At 46.5% G+C, this 14342-nt stretch overlaps 1 protein-coding gene across 1 annotated transcript in view; it reads right to left on the bottom strand.

The window, feature by feature from the left end:
* Positions 1–14342, bottom strand: part of LOC143782308 (NFX1-type zinc finger-containing protein 1-like) — a 495771-nt gene that overhangs the window by 448265 nt on the left and 33164 nt on the right. Inside the window, exon 2 of the mRNA XM_077269631.1 lies at positions 1556–1729. Within this exon, the coding sequence (XP_077125746.1) occupies positions 1556–1676 (121 nt within the window). The 5' untranslated portion in view covers positions 1677–1729. The remainder of the gene's footprint in view (positions 1–1555; positions 1730–14342) is intronic.

The raw sequence follows: 14342 nt of genomic DNA, 5'->3' as shown, positions 1-14342 counted from the left end.
ATCACCACTAAATAGTCTTAAGTTGTTGAAGTGAGAAAAATATAAGCACAAATGGAGCAGTTTTGCCTTGAGGAATGAGCAAAATCCTAGTGGCAAGTTGTGGAGAGCTGGTAGATTCTTATCCAAAGAGACTAGCAGAAGTAATTGCGGCAAAAGGAGACTCTACAACGTACTGACTTTAGAGGGTGAATAGTTATGGATACTGAAGTTTACAGTTATTTTGTCTTATTTGTTGTTTGCTTCACAAGAAAAAGAAAACCAAATGTTCACAGTTGTAGGAATGTTCTTTACATGAACTGCTGCAAAACAAGGGAAATTACACGGTTGTATGGCAGCAAAACATGGAAAAACAGGAAGGTGTAACCTCGCAACCTTCCTGACAAAGCCACATTTTTCCAATTTCATTTTAGGTAAATATAATGGTTTATTTGTGAACATATATAAAATGTGATGAAAATTTTGAAAAATTAGCAAGTTTTGAACTTTGAATCTTTATACCACAATAAATAGCACAATAAATAGGAAATAAATAACATTTATAATGTGAGTACTTTATGTCAAAGTATTCAAACCCACATTTAGAAAGTTTAATCTTTTATGTCCTTCACAGTAATTAAAACAAAATTGAACATGAAAAATTACTTTTTCTCACAAAAATGTTACTTTAGCCCAAAACTTTTCAATTTCACAAGTGTGTCAGGAGAAAATGGACCCCAAATTTATTGTGCAATTTCTCCTCCTCATATTGGTTTGAAACTGCTGTTTGGGCGTATGACAGGGCTCAGAAAGAAAGTAATGGGATTTAACTTTTGGAGCGCAATTTTGGCTGGAATAGATTGTGAACGCCATGTCAAAATAGCAGAGTCAATAACGTGCAAAAAAGCAGAGACCCCCAAAAAGTAACCCCATTTTGTTAAACCATTATATTCATCTAGATGTTTACAGAGTATTTTTAAGTGCTTCATGGAATTTTATAATTTTGGGACATGTGAAAAAAATTTATCTTTTTTCCACTAAAATGATGCTTTTTCATTTTCACAAAGGGTAATAGGAGAAAATTGACGACAAATTTTGTTATGTAATTAAATCTGAATACAGCAACACCCCACCGTCATTTCCCTTTGATTTATGAGACACAGGCTCTGCTGTATAACGTCACCTCTTCTATCCACTGTCAATCATTGAGTGAAGGGTGGCTCCGGCAGGCAGAAGCAAAGAAGTAATTGCAAGTGCACCGATACTCCCACCAATGCACCTGCAAAGCTAATTTGCATATGAATAAAAGTTGAAATGCAGACCAAGAGAGCACCAGACAACGACAAAACAGATATACATGGAAAGGTTTCACACTGCCTTATTTGGAAGCACCTCCGATTGTCTAGGTGTAGACAAATTCCATTTAAGAAATGATACAGAATAAATGTATAACATACTGTAAGTATTCATATAAACCAGGTATTCTGCCTACACATTTAAAGCACAGCCAACCTTCCAGATTACCCTTTCCAGCTTGATTGGTTTTGTTGATAGTTGTTTGTGATATTTTGTTGCTTACCAGAAGGCATTTTGCTGTGTTGGGCATCTGCGGTATGATGTACCTCCGGTCGTCCCCCTGTTCCATCTCTGCTCTCAGACTGTGGGCTTTCTTTTCGATTTTTTTCTGCTTTATTTTCCATTTCTGAAATATCTGAAATGTCTCCAACGGTACCTATTAAGTTAAATAGGTCATCTAAAAGAAAATATAATAGAAACAACAGAGTTAGCCTTTGCCAATTTAACTACAAGTAAAGTCATTGCAAACTTGCACAATACTATATTCATAGCATGTAGAACAAGATGTAAGCAAACGGCAACTGCTACTTACTTACATACTATTTTTTTCTATTCACATCTTGCTTTGCGGTTTTATCTACAGTACAGACCAAAAGTTTGGACACACCTCATTTAAAGATTTTTCTGTATTTTCATGACTATGAAAATTGAACAGTCATACTGAAGGCATCAAAACTATGAATTAACACATGTGGAATTATATACTTAACAAAAAAGTGTGAAACAACTGAAAATATGTCTTCTATTCTAGGTTCTTCAAAGTAGCCACATTTTGCTTTGATGACTGCTTTGCACACTCTTGGCATTCTCTTGATGAGCTTCAAGAGGTAGTCACCGGAAATGGTTTTCACTTCACAGGTGTGCCCTGTCAGGTTTAAGTGGGATTTCGTGCCTTCTAAATGGGGTTGAGACCATCAGTTATATTGAGCAGAAGTCTGGTGGATACACAGCTGATAATCCTACTGAATAGACTGTTAGAATTTGTATTATGGCAAGAAAAAAGCAGCTAAGTAAAGAAAAACAAGTGGCCATCATTACTTTAAGAAATGAAGGTCAGTCAGTCCGAAAAATTGGGAAAACTTTGAAAGTGTCAAATTCAGTGTAGATTTTATAAAGAAAGTGAGCTCTGCTCCTTACCCAAAGAGGTATATAAAATCTACACTGAATTTGGCACTCATAGTGGCGGTAGTTTGTTACTATTATTATCACTTTAGAAAAGGTCTTTGTGTCATATTTGACAGTCTCGAGTAGGACACACAGTGTTTAGCGCGATATCTCAGTTTTATATGTTTTTCTTGGTTCACCAGTAGGTGTGACGGGCGAGGCACGGCACCCGTCTGATATCAGCAGCTTGCACACTTACTACCTCATTAGCGCCAGTGTGCTATTGTTTGTTTTTTAAAACTTTGAAAGTGTCCCCAAGTGCAGTTGAAAAAAAACATTAAGCGCTACAAAGAAACTGGCTCACATGAGGACCGCTCAAGACCAAGAGTCACCTCTGCTTCTGAGGATAGGTTTATAATAGTCACCAGCCTCAGAAATCGCAGGTTAACAGCAGCTCAGATTAGAGACCAGGTCAATGCCACACAGAGTTCTAGCAGCAGACACATCTCTACAACAACTGTTAAGAGGAGACTTTGTGCAGCAGGCCTTCATGGTAAAATAGCTGCCAGGAAACCACTGCTAAGGACAGGCAACAAGCAGAAGAGACTTGTTTGGGCTAAAGAACACAAGGAATGGACATTAGACCAGTGGAAATCTGTGCTTTGGTCTGATGAGTCCAAATTTGAGATCTTTGGTTCCAATCACCGTGTCTTTGTGCGACGTAGAAAAGGTGAACGGATGGACTCTACATGCCTGCTTCCCACCGTGAAGCATGGAGGAGGAGGTGTGATGGTGTGGTGGTGCTTTGCTGGTAACACTGTTGAGGATTTATTCAAAATTGAAGGCATACTGAACCAGCATGGCTACCACAGCATCTTGCAGCGGCATGCTATTCCATCTGGTTTGCGTTTAGTTAGACCATCATTTATTTTTCAACAGGACAATGACCCCAAACACACCTCCAGGCTGTGTAAGGCTAGGTTCACATTGCGTTAACAGCAGCCAGTTCAACACATGCGTTAACGGGCTGCTGTTAATGCAAGTGCCAATTTGTCATCGCGCTAGCGCAGATAGAGCATCTGCTAGCTATATCTGCGCTAGCAGTGACGGACCCGAAAACGCAGCAGCCCGCGTCCCAGGGTCCGTCACTCAATGACGGCACATAGCTAGCGCGTCCATTGTGGGCGTGCGCTAGCGATGTGTCTGTCATAGGAATTAATGGCGGCGTTAACGGACTACGTTACACCGCGTTATGCCGCGGTGTAACGTAGTCTGTCTAACGGACGCCAATAACGCAGTGTGAACCCAGCCTAAGGGCTATTTGCCCAAGAAGGAGACTGATGGGGTTTAAAAGTTTTACACAGCTGTGAAAAAAATGCTGCAAAGTAAAAATACTTAAAAAAAATGTTACAAGTGTTGGCCACTTCTTTACATGTCCCTTTCATGTGAAGGAACTGAAATAGATAAGCACTTCACTAAATACCTTCCTTTCTCAAATCCTTCTGTAACCTGAGCTGCTCATGATCTCTGGCTAAGAATCTCCTGGCTTCCTGTGATGCGATGTCAAAATGTCCCTCCGTTTCAGGCTCTGGAAACTTATGGGTGGGCATGTAGCACCCCCTTGTATCTGTATGTATACAGCAGGGTGTAAATACATAAACACACATTGGTCTATACTCTATGTAATGTATATACACTCTGCTGCACTGCCTGTATTATATGAATACATAGGTAGATTGTAATGATAGAAATTTGGGCAACTGCCCAGGACCCACGGTTCCGAGGGAACCATGGCTTGATTGATAATGTTTTGTGTGCCCCCATCGGCGGCGCACATCTTAGGGCTGGGTTTTTTCCTGGCAGTGCAGCTCCAGGGAAGCTTCCATTGCCTCTTCTGTCAGTTGCCAGCGCAATGACATAATCAGCCAGCAAAATGACGTAATTGCACCGTCATATACGCACTGGACACAGGCATCGGGAAAGGTCAGAGAGGCTCGGCGCCTGCGCACTGCAGTACTTTGCTCTGCCCTCAACAGTGCAGAAAAAGTACGCCGGAGCCGCAGAGTGAAGACAAGAAGAGGACGTCATCTTAAGAAGGTGGGAGGCCCCGGACCAGACCACGACACCCAGCGGACCAGAAGCACAGTGGGACCGCCCCTGGGTGAGTATAACCTAACCTTTTTTTCTCATCTTTCAGGATACATCGGGGGCTTATCTACAGCATTACAGAATGCTGTAGATAAGCCCCTGATGCCGGCTTAGCTCACCTTCGATTTTGGGGGTGACAGGTTCCCTTTAAATATTAATCAAAGGGACAGTCCTAATAATAAAATAGGAACTCAATTGGCAGCACTTCAAATTATCAATACATAGACAGCCAGAAACTAGGTAGCTCTCAGGACTAAAGAATTGAGTACTACAAAAAATTGAATATACTGTTTATTGAATACTAAATGGTGGCCCAATTCTAACGCATCGGGTATTCTAGAATATGCATGTCTACGTAGTATATTGCCCAGTTACGTAGTATATTGCCCAGTGACGTAGCATATTGCCCAGTGACGTAGTATATTGCGCAGTGACGTAGTATATTGCCCAGTGACGTAGTATATTGCCCAGTGACGTAGTATATTGCCCAGTTACATAGTATATTGCCCAGTGACGTAGTATATTGCCCAGTGACGTAGTATATTGCCCAGTGACGTAGTATATTGCCCAGCCACGTAGTATATTGCCCAGTTACGTAGTATATTGCCCAGTTACGTAGTATACAGCACAGAGCCACGTAGTATATTGCACAGCGACATAGTATACAGCACAGAGCCACGTAGTATATTGCCCAGTTACGTAGTATACAGCACAGAGCCACGTAGTATATTGCACAGCGACATAGTATACAGCACAGAACCACGTAGTATATTACACAGCCATGTAGTATATTGCCCAGTTACATAGTATATTGCCCAGTGACGTAGTATATTGCCCAGTTACATAGTATATTGCCCAGTGACGTAGTATATTGCCCAGTTACGTAGTATATTGCCCAGTGACGTAGTATATTGCCCAGCCACGTAGTATATTGGCTAGTCACGTAGTATATTGCCCAGCTACGTAGTATATTGCCCAGCCACGCATGTCACAGGTTAAAAAATAAAAATTAAACATATACTCACCTTCTGAGGGTACCCTTGTAGTTCTGTAGGCAGCTTCCGGTCCCAGGGTGTGATGACATCGCTCTCGCGCAGGCGCGCAGGGCCTGCGATGACGTCGCGGTCACATGACCGCGACGTCATGGCAGGTCCTTCTCACGCAGGCGCGCAGGGCCCGTGATGATGTCGCGGTCACATGACAGTGACGTCATGGAAGGTCCTTCTCGCAGACCATCCTTAGCACCGGAACCTGCCGCTTGCATGGACCGGTCACCGGAGCGTAGCGAGGAGCGGGAAAAGCGGCGGAAGGTGAGTATGTAATGATTTTTTTTTTAATTATTATTTTTAACATTAGATATTTTTACTATTGACGCCGCATAGGCAGCATTAATAGTAAAAACTTGGTCACACAGGGTTAATAGAGGCGGTAACGGAGTGAGTTACCCGTGGCATAACGCGGTCCGTTACCGCTGGCATTAACCCTGTGTGAGCGGTGACTGTGGGGAGTATGGAGCAGGCGCCGGGCACTGACTGCAGGGGAGTAGGGAGGGACTAATCGGACTGTGCCCGTCGCTGATTGGTCGCGGCAGCCATGACAGGCAGCTGGCGAGACCAATCAGCGACTTGGATTCCATGACAGACAGAGGCCGCGACCAATGAATATCTGTGACAGACAGACAGAAAGACGGAAGTACCCCTTAGACAATTATATAGTAGATTAATCATCTTAAAATCAGAGAGATGCCTAAATGATTGAGATGTGGCAACATACTTAGTACTAGTATGCATGATATCATAAACCTACGGCAGCGGTGTTATAAGTGAAGGGTATAAATCAAATAATACATGATAACCCTTCCCAATATGAACAACCATACTCAATGTAGTCAGTGTAATAAGGTCGCTGCCAGGAGTGAACATGATTGTAAATACAAGGTATTACATGGTTACATAAATTAGTCCTGGCCACAAGCTAATTAGGCACTGCATCCCTCCACTTCGACACGTGTTTCGCCCTGCTTCTTCCGGGGTGAGTGTCCCGTCTTATTTAAAAAGTAACCATGGTTTTAATTTTCATTGAATGAATCAAAAGTACAGGTTAAAATAAGAAACTATGTAATATATCTTATCAGAGAACTCAACCTCTTTCTCTTCCTTAACTGATTTTTAATTTTGAAAATTCTGAATTCTTGTGTAAAATCGGTTTTCAGTGAAGACAGATTTATACACTAATGAGATAGGAGATGACGGTTGCTACAGATCAGAGTCTATGTAGATGGGAGGAGCTCTGCATATAGCTACTCCCTCCTCCTCATGCTCCCTTCTACATAGGATTTTATTAATAACAAAGACCCCAAATACATATTGTGAGGCACGGGGTGTGGTAAAAAATAATGACCAGTCACCCTCAGGCTCACTAAATCAGCTCCAAAGATGCCATGCTTGAAGAAGGAGAAAAAATACGGAGCATCGATGAACATAATATCAAAAATGTTTAGTCAATAAATATTCCATAATAAAACGTAAAGTTCATTGACATTTTTTTTCCTTTTGGCGTCTCACTATTAATGGTTAAAGTTGTTAAAGTTGTACAATAGGTATTTTTATAAGGAACTAATGATTTAACATGCACACTCCATTACCTTTGTAACCTTTGGATATGACGATACTTTGCAACTATTTGTACTCCATGGTATAATTAATGATGATAATTGCAAATGTGTGCAATGATTGTTTTATTCTGAACTAATAAACAAATTAAAAAAAAAAGTTCATTGACATTATACAGTAACATGAACGAAAGAAATGCCTAGAAATGCTGAGAACACCATCCCCAAACCCACAGATGATGCCCCCAAAAGGGAAAGCATCAAGGAGCCCCCCCCTCAAAAGATGTATGCACATGTAACTAAGTGCTGTATAATAGAAAGGCCACAATCGGCCTAGCCCAATATCAAATACCAATTCCCCAAACAAGCATCCCTCAATGGGGCTTCATAACATCACCACTAAGTAAGGGGTTGATATAAGTGCAGGGCTTACCAGTAACGGGGGCGAGGTGGGGGAAACAGCCGGAAGATGGACCCCGACGCGCGTTTCGCGGCAACACGGTGCCGGTTCCTCAAGGGGATAGTCTGTTTGTGCCAGCAAGGACCTTGAAATAGCCCCTGACCCCGGTCACATGATGCTCGGCGGCCAATCACGGCGGCACTGTCGGCGCGTGCGCGCTGCGTCCGACAGGTCCGGGCCGTGGAACCCGGCGTCAGGCCCAGTGCGCACGTGTGGGGAGCAGTATGCAGCGCGCCAGAGTCCTGGTCGTTGCAGTACTGATGCTCCGCCGCTAAGGGGGGCTATGGTACGTCTGATGGCACTGAAGGAGTTCATCTGACCAGGTATCACAGACACCAATACACTTCACAGTCTGGCCTCCAGGGGGAGCTAAGGGTACTATGTATTAGGCCACTCCTCACAGTCTGGTAAAACTGGGGGTTGGATAGGAAGTTAGATGAGAAAGCTGACTGGGTTGGAACCAGGCAACACCTTGTGGCAGAGGGTGTTGTAGGGGAAGATTCAGAGGGGTCCCTGTCAGGGATGGGATCCTGACAGAGGCCTAGCAACCAGAGAGAACGTTACGGGACCGCGCCTGCACGATATAGCGGCGGTACCCTAAGAAAGGACAAGAAGCGAGGTTTATTGTGCTGAGTGAGAAACGAGATCAACGCAACAAGGAGAATACCAGTAGGAGTCGTGCTGTAAGACGAGGCAACATCCTATTGAGGCGCATAACCGGTGGCCGGAACGCCGAGGAAGTATAGAGCTCCAGGCCAAACTTCAAACCTACGGCAGCACAGTCAGTTATAGGCGGGCTGTCTCACCCAATTGACCTAGGAAGACACAGGGGGGTAACAACAGGAGTGGGGCGACGCTAGAGTCCCGGAAGAGCTCCGAGCCTCCCCGTCATACGGGTGCGTCCTAACCATAAGATCTGGGGGACGTGGAAGAACATCAGAATAGAGTTGTGAGGGAACACGAGAAACAGACACAACAGTTGTGGGGACTATCCCGTAAGCACAGCAGGGAAGGACCGCAACACACAAGCGCTAGAAGGTAGGCACAGATTTCCACCTGCAAAGGGAACTCTGGAGGTGCCATCGGACCGGCCGGACTTGCGTAGCCTGGTTAACCGTATTCCGGACTGAGGACCCTGAAGCCTTCAGTAAAGAGGTAAAGAGACTGCAACTTGGTGTCCTCGTTATTTACTGCACCGCACTACCACCACCATTCACACCTTACATTGGGCGCCCCCTCAGCAGGGTCACGGACCGGGTCTAGCCACCGTGACAACCCCAGAGCAGAGACTCAGAGGCCCGGTACCGGGTACCCCTCGGCCCTGCGGCAGTGGGGGCGCTGCAATCTTGGTGTCACGAACAGGATCTACTTAAGCCTGAAGAATCAGGTCATGTGTGCCTTGGAACTGTGATTTATTATACTTGGACTGTGATTTATTGCAAGGACTGTGGATTGCCAATTGCCGCCAAAACCATCCGCCATTACAGCGCTGAGGAGAGCGCAGGAGAAGAAGAGGGGCGTGGAGTGGGCGTAGACAAGCTGGAGAGCGCGAAGGACAATGGCCGCAAAGTCTAAATATTTTTGCATCCTGAGGACGTGTCCGTCAACAGCCGAGGTCCGCCTTCTCATCCTCTTTGGAGGGTGGAGACCATGGAGACAGGGCCGCCCACGAAAGAGACCGCGGGAAGAAGACACTGGAGAAGAAGCAAAGATGGCGACGCCGGGAGCACCGCGTGGGGACGACCCGACCCCGCATGAGGCCGCACCACCCGACACAGCCCCAGATGCCCCATCGTTGCAGGGACTGGCCCTTACGAAGTCACCGACGGGCAGACCCAACTGGCCGCCGTCTGAGGAGTGCGTGGCCGCAGCCGAGGCCCGGCAGATAGCACGCCGCCTTGAGGCCGACGCTCGGGTGATCGCTCGGCTGGGTCAGCCTACGGAGGTTCGCCTAACTCCAGTGTCCCCTGCTTCCTCCATCCCAGCCGCGGCAGAGTGTGAGCTGCAGGCACAGGGCCTGAGGATCCTGCCGGAGGCAGAACACCTGCGGTGCCTGATGACAGCATGGCGGAACAGACCCCAGCCTGCAGCCCAGGTCGATCTGACAAGCGTCGAAGAGACCCCGCCGTCACACTGGGGTGTTGTGGTGTCCTTCAACTCCCGGAAAGGAAGGGGAGTTATTCAGGAGATCGGGGAGCCGCTACAGGTCCGTGTTGACCGAGACGAAGTGGAGCCCTGCGGGGGAAGGTACGATTGCGACCTGGAGCCTGGCGACGCAGTGACCTATACCCGGTGGAGGAGGGAAGCTGGTGAAACTGGCTGGATAGCTCGAGGCGTCCAACGGTGCGTCGCCCTCCAGGCTGCTGCCGGAACGTCGGAGGTCGAGCCTTCTGCAGGGAAGGTGCCGGAGCCCGTCCCCGCAGAACCTCAGGAGGTCCAGGCCCACCTTGTGCCTCTGGGTCGCGCTCGCCCACAAGCGAGGAGGGCATGCCGACGAGGGATCCTGTCGTTGCTGGAGCCGGGACCGGTCCTTGTCACATCAACGCGACCCGTTGGCCGGGTGAAGCCCGGAAGGAGACCGCTTCCTGCACAGCCACAAACTGAGTAAGCAAGAATGCTTCCTTATGTAAATAGTTAACTGTTTGTTCTTCTGATGTTTTGCTGCTACAACCCGTTCAGGGTTAACTCTTAAAGGGATCCCTTTGTTGACCCGGGATCCCTTCTTCTGCTTTTTGTTTTGTTTTTGTTTCCTGTTTATTCATCATTGAAAGAACTGTTGAATCATGAACAATGCATGATTACAAACTTTTTGTATATAGTTTGCACCTTCTTAAAGGTGCTCTCTACTGGTTTTACACAAGGAAAGGACTCTTTGCGAAGACACTGGTCTTGGAACCAGCACCGGAGTCCTTACTGCGAACAGACTTGAAGCTTGAGAAGTTGCACTACCTCATAGAGACTTGGTCCCCTCTTAAAGGGAATGTTCACATATTGCACTTATGAACAGTGTTGCCTTAAGTTGGTTAAATGGCAATAATGTCTTGAAAGAAGAAGTTAAATGTAGCTAACTAGTTGATTGTGAGAAATGTTTAATGATGTTGATAAAAGAATGAGGACAGGAAGTGAAACCGTACGGGGTTAGTCAGTGAGTCCTCCTAGGAGCCATACAGAGATGGCTCAGTAATCCTGAACTGAAAGATGGATGATAAGTTCTATACCGTGTATAGTAGTAGAAAGGCAGTAGGCCCGGGCAGAAAGGGGCGGTCCTGTAACAGAAAGGAGAGGCAGTAGGCCTGGAGCAGATAGGACAGGTGGTCCTGCAGATGTAAAGAAGGAGAATGCAGAAAAGTTGATTAGCCTTATAATGTTTTATAAGAAGGTCTTTAGTGGATTCAGCGAGTACGTCCTTAAAGGCAAAGTTAAATTATTGTTCAAAAATTTGCACTTAGTAGAATACCCGGTTGGGTAAAAGAAGTTATTTATAGTATGTTACTTAAATATTTAACCATGTTTGTAACGTTCAAGTGTCCTCACCTCCCATAAAGGGAAGCTCTGTTAAAGTTTACTTGTACTTGCATTTTCAAAATTGTATGTATTTTTGCTGACATGTATTGTTGTTTTCTTCCCAGTCCAGGAGTACTGGATTTAACCGGGGGGGAGTGCAGCGCCCCAGAGTCCTGGTCGTTGCAGTACTGATGCTCCGCCGCTAAGGGGGGCTATGGTACGTCTGATGGCACTGAAGGAGTTCATCTGACCAGGTATCACAGACACCAATACACTTCACAGTCTGGCCTCCAGGGGGAGCTAAGGGTACTATGTATTAGGCCACTCCTCACAGTCTGGTAAAACTGGGGGTTGGATAGGAAGTTAGATGAGAAAGCTGACTGGGTTGGAACCAGGCAACACCTTGTGGCAGAGGGTGTTGTAGGGGAAGATTCAGAGGGGTCCCTGTCAGGGATGGGATCCTGACAGAGGCCTAGCAACCAGAGAGAACGTTACGGGACCGCGCCTGCACGATATAGCGGCGGTACCCTTAGAAAGGACAAGAAGCGAGGTTTATTGTGCTGAGTGAGAAACGAGATTAACGCAACAAGGAGAATACCAGTAGGAGTCGTGCTGTAAGACGAGGCAACATCCTATTGAGGCGCATAACCGGTGGCCGGAACGCCGAGGAAGTATAGAGCTCCAGGCCAAACTTCAAACCTACGGCAGGACAGTCAGTTATAGGCGGGCTGTCTCACCCAATTGACCTAGGAAGACACAGGGGGGTAACAACAGGAGTGGGGCGACGCTAGAGTCCCGGAAGAGCTCCGAGCCTCCCCGTCATACGGGTGCGTCCTAACCATAAGATCTGGGGGACGTGGAAGAACATCAGAATCGAGTTGTGAGGGAACACGAGAAACAGACACAACAGTTGTGGGGATTATCCCGTAAGCACAGCAGGGAAGGACCGCAACACACAGGCGCTAGAAGGTAGGCACAGATTTCCACCTGCAAAGGGAACTCTGGAGGTGCCATCGGACCGGCCGGACTTGCGTAGCCTGGTTAACCGTATTCCGGACTGAGGACCCTGAAGCCTTCAGTAAAGAGGTAAAGAGACTGCAACTTGGTGTCCTCGTTATTTACTGCACCGCACTACCACCACCATTCACACCTTACATTGGGCGCCCCCTCAGCAGGGTCACGGACCGGGTCTAGCCACCGTGACAACCCCAGAGCAGAGACTCAGAGGCCCGGTACCGGGTACCCCTCGGCCCTGCGGCAGTGGGGGCGCTGCAATCTTGGCGTCACGAACAGGATCTACTTAAGCCTGAAGAATCAGGTCATGTGTGCCTTGGAACTGTGATTTATTATACTTGGACTGTGATTTATTGCAAGGACTGTGGATTGCCAATTGCCCTGCGGCAGTGGGGGCGCTGCAAGTACAGCACTCGGAGCGTGCCAACAAGACCAGGACACGCCGGTCCACACCAGGGCACAGCGGACCGCAGCGCGACGCGCTCGGCCACCAATGGGAAGTACGTTCTCATCAAACAGCAATTATATGCTATGACATGCCCTCCACCCAACCAAAAATACGAGACCCAATTTAAACATTTCCACCTTACAATATCATAAAAAGACACACATTAAATAGAGAATCATATTACAACATGATAAGTCCACATCTTAAGGAGAAGTTCATCCGATCCAATAGAAATAAATAAATGTCAGTCATGATGAGCAAAAATGGGAAGTCACACTTCTTTATCCATAAGGCCCAGCTTGGGTCCCCCCAGGGTTGGGGTGGCATCAATCAGAATTATTGGCAGAGCCGAGAGCACATCCATAGGGAGAGCCTTGGACACCAGATCTACTGAAATTACTGATAATGCAAAAAAGAAAAAAACATTAAAATCACAAACAAAATAAAAACAACATACCGGCTGAAACAGAGGGTAGGGAAAGAGGGGGAGGTTGATGGGGGCAGGAGGTACCTATACATAGGGCATACCAAGAACAGTAGAACATGAAGATCACAAACTCCTCATAGGTAAGGAGCGAAGCTCAGTGCTTCGTTCAAACCATTTGGTGACATAGTATCAAGTTGCACGATCCATTTTGTTTCGATTCGTGCCAAGAGCTTTTTATTGTCACCACCACAAATCCCCAGATGTAAAACATCAAAAAACATCAATTCCCCTCACCTGAAGAAGTCTCGTGTCGCATTTATGGTGCGACTTGAAGTGGCGGGGAATTGATTTAGGATCAGACGTGTTGAACACTGTCCTGGCCGCACCAATGTCCCGCACATGCTCACGAACTCGGACTCTAAGTTCCTGAGTAGTTAGCCCCACATACACCATGGGGCAAGGACATGTAGCATAATAGATTACGTTGGTTGTGCTACATGAAATCCGTTGCTTAATTTGGAATTCCTTATTTCCGTCAGTAGAAGTAAAACTGGAGCAGCGCAGGACATTGGTGCAGGCAAGACAGTGCCCGCACGGAAAGCATCCCCGAATGGGGCCATTAGTACCAAGTGGGTTACTCAGGGTGGGGACATAGTGGCTACGTACCAATAAGTCATTTAGATTTTTACACCTCCTAGAGGTCATCTGTGGAAGGACCCTAGGGAGGCCGCCAGGGAGGGCTCTGTCCCGAGGACGGACCAGTGTTTAGTAAGGATGGAGCACATATTGTTCCACTCATGATTCTAAGTAGAAATAAAGCGGATGGGGCCAGCTCCACCCTTATTTGTCCGTCTGCTGGGCGGATATAATAGAGTCTCATGTGGAGTTTTTCTGGCTCGGTCATAACCGTACTTAACAGATCTCCGACTGTACCCCGGGGCCAGAAAACGATTTCTCAAATCTGAGGCTTGTGTCTCGAATTTAGATTCGGAGGAACAGATTCGCCGCATCCTTGCGTTTCGCAACCGGCTTCAACCGGCAATGCCCCCGGAAGAAGCTGGTTGCGAAACGCGCGTTGGGGTGAGGTGGGACGCTGTGTTGCAGGTAGATATTACTCTTATCTGTTGGTTTCATATACATCGGTATTATATCCATGCTGTGGCAGCTAGGGATGTACCGGACAGGTATAAGGGATGTATATTAACTACTTTGCACTACTGACTACTGAGTGTGATATACATTATTCAGCTACCCACTTTGTTAGGGTGCTTGGGCATTTATGCATGTGATAAAA

Source organism: Ranitomeya variabilis, chromosome 6, assembly GCF_051348905.1.
Source record: "Ranitomeya variabilis isolate aRanVar5 chromosome 6, aRanVar5.hap1, whole genome shotgun sequence".
NCBI classification, from domain to species: domain Eukaryota; kingdom Metazoa; phylum Chordata; class Amphibia; order Anura; family Dendrobatidae; genus Ranitomeya; species Ranitomeya variabilis.
This window is presented reverse-complemented; position numbering and strand designations above follow the sequence as displayed.